This window comes from Monopterus albus, unplaced genomic scaffold (genome assembly GCF_001952655.1).
Source record: "Monopterus albus unplaced genomic scaffold, M_albus_1.0 scaffold531.1, whole genome shotgun sequence".
Lineage (NCBI taxonomy): Eukaryota > Metazoa > Chordata > Actinopteri > Synbranchiformes > Synbranchidae > Monopterus > Monopterus albus.
The window spans coordinates 170989-177674 of NW_018128411.1; the positions used below are offsets into that span (position 1 = coordinate 170989).

The 6686-nt window shown below is 41.4% G+C and overlaps 2 protein-coding genes across 2 annotated transcripts in view; one reads left to right on the forward strand and one right to left on the reverse strand.

Moving 5' to 3' along the window:
- Window positions 1-2867, forward strand: part of psme1 (proteasome activator subunit 1) — a 19444-nt gene extending 16577 nt beyond the window's left edge. The window contains exons 9-11 of the mRNA XM_020588352.1: window positions 1026-1080; window positions 1265-1351; window positions 2633-2867. Of these exons, the coding sequence (XP_020444008.1) occupies window positions 1026-1080; window positions 1265-1351; window positions 2633-2713 (223 nt within the window). The 3' untranslated portion in view covers window positions 2714-2867. The remainder of the gene's footprint in view (window positions 1-1025; window positions 1081-1264; window positions 1352-2632) is intronic.
- Window positions 2868-3840: 973 nt separating this feature from the next.
- dcaf11 (ddb1 and cul4 associated factor 11) overlaps window positions 3841-6686 on the reverse strand; it is a 52895-nt gene continuing 50049 nt past the window's right edge. The window contains exon 15 of the mRNA XM_020588347.1: window positions 3841-4998. Within this exon, the coding sequence (XP_020444003.1) occupies window positions 4921-4998 (78 nt within the window). The 3' untranslated portion in view covers window positions 3841-4920. The remainder of the gene's footprint in view (window positions 4999-6686) is intronic.

Here is a 6686-nt window from a genome sequence, read left to right on the forward strand (position 1 = left end):
GAGGCCCCAGTCGGAGCACTTTCCAGCACCCCTCCCAGAGACTCCAAGAAGGCCGGGTACTCTGCACTGCCGTTTGGCTCATAGGCACAAATGACAGTGAGAGACCTATCCCCGGCCCAAAGGTGCAGGGAAACGACCCTCTCATTCACCAGGGTAAACTCCAACACATGGTGGCTAAGCTGGGTGGCTATAAGCAAGCCCACACCAGCCCGCTGCCTCTCACAGTGGGCAACTCCAGAGGAGTAATGTTCCAGAGTCCAAGCTGTGCGTGGAGGCGAGCCCGACTATCTCTAGCTAGTACCTCTCTACCTCACGCTCCTTCCCCACCAACGAGGTGACAATCCATGTCCCCAGGGCTAGTCTTCGTGTCCAGAGATCGGGTCGTCGGGGCCCTTGCCTTTGACTGCTGCCCAATCCACTGTGCACCAACCCCTTACGAATCCTCCTGCAGGTGGTGGGCCCACGGGAGGACGTCCCCACGTCGCTCGTTCGGGCTAAGCCCGGCCGGGCCCCATGGGAAAAGGCCCGGCCACCAGGCACTCGCATTCGAGTCCCAATACAAAACGTCTCAATATATTGCTTTGTCTAGCGTGTGGTCTCCATACACCAGCGACTTATAGTTTTTATAAATAAGATAGCCTAATAGAATGTAAGCTAATATTTTTGGTTGTTCTCTACATAATCAAACTAGTGCTAGGAAAAGAAGAATAAAGTATAGGTATTCCACAGCTATTCATACATTGTCATTGAATTTTTTTTATTGTATGGTGATTGAATCAGATTGTACACACCATATCAGGCATCGAATTGTACCGAGAAAAGAAAAATCCCACTCTCTCATCCCTAACAGTCATATCTAGAAGCTGAGGTAACAGTTGATGCTCTATTCATCCTCATCCCCTCACAAAGCTGTTGTCAGGTTATGCTAGGAATTTGCTGAGATTAGAACACACAGAGCAGTATATCCTACTGAGGGCTGGCCAAACGAATGATGAGAACATTCTCTTTCCTCTTTGGTTTGGTAGATACTACAGTGAGAGAGGCGATGCTGTGGCCAAAGCTTCTAAACAGCCCCATGTGGTCAGTATATCACTGTGCTTGTTCTGATCAGAGGACTACATTTTCATTCATGAGCAAATATGAATTGTGTGTCACCGGCTGTAGCCGTGTTTGTGGTTAAATAAAAGACACTGGGCCCATACTGGATGTGCCATGTATGTTTTTGCAAATGCACTCAGTGCGTGTGGTGTGTGTCTTGCTCCAGGGGGACTACAGACAGCTGGTTCATGAACTGGACCTCTATCAGTACTGTGAGCTCCGCCTTGTGGTCCTGGACATCCGCAACACATATGTAAGATAAACCCACTCGGTTTACTACCCGCAAGGATTTTGATGGGGAACGTATGTTGAGTCAATGTCCAGCCAAGGCATCTTGTCAAAGTTGAAAATACTTCCAAGATGAAAAGCTGAACCAAAGCCTTTGACATCAATGTTAATTCCTTGTCTCTCTCCTTGTCTTTTCTGCATGCCCTGGCTTTGTTGATGTTTGCTGGGCTGTTAGGCCTCTGCTGGACTATAGTTTTTGGCCAATTTATCATGCAAGTTCTCCAGGCAACTTGGTCTGCAAATCTTGTAATGTTTCCACAGATTCAAATGAAACTTTTTCTTGAAATTTTCTCATACAAATTACTCAAGTCCATATATCATAATATCTCAGCAAATACTCCTTAGAATGGTCCAACACAGCCTGATACATTATCTTGATGTATTTCAAAACCCAGTTGGGGGGGTGCTCTACATGTTGCACGATCAGAAGTTTCTATCAGTCCACAGTCGATGTTTCTTGCAAACTTCTCGTCTTCTAGTTCTGCTGTTTTTACCCATTGGCACACTGCATTACAAAACAAAAACCTGCCTTATGGGCCTAGCACCTGTCGTAAATAACAATATTCATATACATTTCAAGCCAACATAGTTATAACAAAGAATAATATTAGACCATTCAAATAATATTAGACCATTCAAAATGTACATGAAGAGTTGAATGAATTTGGATTTGATATCCAAATATAGGCCTGAGTGGCACTTACAGTAGGCACTTGTATAGAGAAATTGAGAATGGTTAAAATCTAATTGTATAAAAATGTATCAAAATACCACTGATTTTGATTCTGTGATCATGTAGGATGGCTACATTAAGCTCTGCTTACAGTACATGTCCAAGCCTCATGTATCAAACTCAGTATTTCAGCTGTGGTAATCTTACGCTGCATTTCGAATAAGGCTACCACACATCTGTAAAATATTCCCAGCTGGCTAAATGGAATCCATTCCTTCTTAATAGGAGGGTAATCAAACCAGTTGTGTTGAACTGATCGATGCTCCCTCTCCTGTCCACTCATAACAGTTTACCTCCTTCCTCCGGCTAGTGTCCTGCTGTGTTTGATGCTGGTGATGAATACAATGGTGCCGGCCCTTTGAAATGATTATAGAGCGGCTCTGAATCTGGGAGTCGCTCTTTTAATACTCTATCAGACCTTTCTGCCTGTCCTGTTCATTCTTTTTATCATTCTTACACTAAACATCTGCTGTTGCCTCTTCCTTATTACACCATCTTTATTTTTTTCTGCAGGCTGTGCTGTTTGACATCATTAACAAGAACTATGACAAGATTAAGAAACCAAGAGGAGATGGGAAAGCTCTCATCTACTGAGACTGACAGCAGCACACCCAGGCTTTCTAACAAGATACAACTAGTGTAGTATGACACTTATTAAGTAACAAAACACCCACAAGAGTTGCTTCTTTTTCTTACTGTGCATGCATTTTGGTTCAGATTACAAAATAAAGCAACACGATTCCAAGTATGTCTGCACTGACTTTGTCTGACTAAATTTAAAATAAGTTTTTAAACCAAGTGTCCTACAGTAAAAGGGTCAAGGTCACACTGTTATCCACAAAATACCATTTACTCAGAATATAATTCTGTTTTTGGTTGTTTGTCAATGTTCATGGAGGTAAATCTGGACAGCCCTAGCTCCATTTGCATCTGTACCATTCGTTATTGTCCTTTCTGCTGCATGTAGCCCAGAGTGACCACAGCTGCTGGGAGAACTTGGGGATGTTTGCTCGCAAACAGCAGGAACATCCACACATAAAATAGAACTTCACACAGGAGTAAGGCCGCATTCAGACAGAGTTTCAAAGGTGGGGGAAAAAACACAACCCTCTCCATTCATTTCTATAGGGATTATGTTCACTGCAGGGCGCTATAGCAATACAACGCAACACTGTGCAGTGAAAAAACTAGATCTGGTTCAACCTTCACCGCATTGGATGGTGACATCATCCAGCAAAGGCGCTGCATTGACTAGTCATGTATGGGGGACAATCGGGATGTGGACACCCATGGAAAGAAGACTTTTGTTTACCTTGTTAGCACACGCATTCACTGCTATTCACTGTCGAATGTAGGCCACAGTTAGCGCACTATAAAGACACACCATGCATTTTTGTTAGTACTGGATGTTAAATGTTGTTTATCCATCAATGCTGGCACATCAGTGGCATTGATGGATAAACATCCAAGTAGATGTTTGGCCACATCTGAACAAGATGTTCCTAAGATATTGTGCTCACAAGAATGGGACGACAACCCTTTATCATGGTTATCATTGTCAGGGAGGCGTAAAAAGGCTAACATCAAAACTTATTTCTATCTAGTTTCATGGTTTTTTTTTTTTGGGGGGGGGGGGGGGGAGGTTATTTGGAGAAGTGCAAATGTACTATATCTCTATGTAGTTTACTGTAAACAGGACAAGAAATTGTATCACTGCAAGCTCGAAAATGTCAATTTTAATAACCCACAAAATAGCATCTTTGTGATACATTTAAAAAGAGGCTTTATTGCTCCTGTAAAATGGTGTGAAATATGGGCTTTGATATAAACACCTAAGAGTTGCACATACAGGTCAGTGTTTAAGTTTTTGTCCATGTTCACATCCCCAGCCCCTTCAAGTCCTGACTAACAGATTATCACACATACTCAGCTCTGAACAGATCACAGGTTTCTACTGGCCAACAATATTACTATACAAATTGACTCAGGGCTCATGTTGAGTGCTGACCAAGGATCGATGATAAAGCTGTAGATGTGAGCCGGCCTAATGAGGATCCACAGTAAGATTATTGGGAGGTTTATAGTTAAACAGTATGTTTGAGCAGTCCCACTCAACTATGCTTGCAATTTCCAACACAGCAACTCCACCAGGAAACTGCCCTTAAACAGCTGACCAAGTGGTGGACCGATAGAAATCTCTGGAAATGTACATGGTAACAGGTTTGGCAAATTATGCACTGGATTATTTCAACTTATTCAGTTTTTAAAAGTGCACTCAGAAATAGGACACAACTCATGTTATTCATAACTGCAATGTCAAAATCAAAGCCCCCGGACTATGATCTAAACACACTCCCTGAACACACATTCATTAAAACAGTATTTACACACTAATTACTGCCAGTTTCCTCACAGAATCCAATGTTTCATATAACTAAATTCCCATCACATTTCAACAGCTCATTATGTGTACTGCTTAGCAGTTTGAGTAGCACATTTTGATTGAAGTGTTTCAGGCCAAATGCAAAAGATCTGGCCTATTTGTTTTGTGGAAGGAGAGGCAACACAAAAACAAACAAGTAAGCCATCCCAGTGTGTCTAATGTGACCTTGTCAAGATAAGGCTGGAATGCTTGCTAAATTAACACTTCACAACCACAACAGAGTTGTAATCTTTACTATCCAGCATCGAATTTAAAAGGCATTTCAGGCTGTTCCAGTCCTTCCGAGCTTGTTGTTAGGATCAGTCTCACCCCGTCTGATCTGTCTTTCTCTGGCACAGCTTCCTTTTGTGTCTCGTCATCAGTCTCTGTCCCTTTCTCTCTCCACCTCTAGAGGATGGGTTTGTCTGTGCTCCCACATTTGCACCGCTCCATCCCACTGTGGACAAAGATCACAGCTGTTAGATTTGTTCGCAGCTGTTGCTGCCTTCCCATAATTCTTCTATTTCTTTCATGTCCTAATCACTTAGAATTATTTCCTTTTAAAATAGGTCAAGTGTTGACATTCAGTGCCATTTTCACCAAGGTTTAACTTCCCATCTTTGCAGCACTATCCAGCCAACTTAATGGCTGAAAATGCCTTGTTCTTCATCTGTTGAAATCTATTAAACCCCAGAGAACATCTATGGAGACACCTGAAGATGGTAGTACACAAGACGCTTTCCCTCCAGTGTGAGCTAGCCTGAGAGCATCTGCCATGAAGAATGGGATACACTGCTCGAAAACAAGTTTGTAAAGCATTTAGAGATTCACTAGATACTGTCCCTGCTGCCAAAGGGGCTGCCACAAAATACTGAATTAAGGCTCTGAATACTTTTGTAAATGATATTTCAGGTTGTTATTATACAAACTTAGCAAAAATGTTTTCACTTTGTCATTATGGGTCACTGAGTGTAGACTGAGGCCAATTGTATCAATTTCAAATTATATCTAAAACAAAATGCTAACAAGTGAAGAGGTATGAAATCTTTCTGTAGCAATTGTAGTTGTGAATTTAATAAACTAATCAACAAGACAGTGTCTTCAAGCACATCTCAGGACACTCTACCAGCTTTGTTGCACCGTAGTTACTTCCCGTCACTGTAGAAGACAACATTAGGAAACTTATGCCCGGTTTGGCCTACATGATTTATGACCGATAACACGACAGTGCATTGGAACCGACAAATGGCATCGGACATGACAATCAATTGTCTTAGTGTGTCACAGTAAACAACTAACGCTGCATCTGGAATGCCCCCATGAGTCTAGTATGTCAGAATTTTTACATCGTCTATGATGCCCTGGGGTGACGCTGAACAACAGGCGCACAGATGGTTCTTCTGTTTATAACATTTTTGGCATACTGGACTGAACCATATTCATTAACTATCACTGATGCAGCCCCACCTCCATGCACAGACACATTTTTAAATGATTTTCCAAACACAAGCAGCCAATATCACACACTCTTCTCCTGGTCCCTGGCACCAACATGTAGTCTGTCATATCCCTTGTCCAACAATGTGTGACTGTATAATCATGTAATCTGACATAGTGACCATCATATCAGACAAAAAAATGGTGCGATCTTACAGTGGGAAACCGTGGATGAGTAAGGGATTACAGAATGCATGTAAAAAGAAGAATGCGTTATATAAGGAATTCATAAAGGACAGATCAAAAAAGGCGGAAGAAAAATATAAGTCGTATAAGAACAAATTAACTGAGATTTTGAGGAGATGTAAGAAACAATACTACTCTAAAGTATTAGAGGATAATAAAAATAACATGAGAGGTACTTGGAATATATTAAATAAATTGATTAGAAATAGTCCCAGCAAGAGTAACTACCCTCAATATTTTATGGATAATGATACACAGGTCAATAGATAAGTTTAATAGGTTTTTTGTGAATGTTGGTCCTGGTTTCGCAAGAAGCATTTGTACAGATGATACATCCGTCACTATAAATAATAATACAATTGAAAGGAACATGAGTTCTATGTTCTTGAAGCCCATAGTTGAAAAGGAAATTATAGAGATAGTGAATAAATGTGGTAACAAAACATCTAGTGATAGTGATGG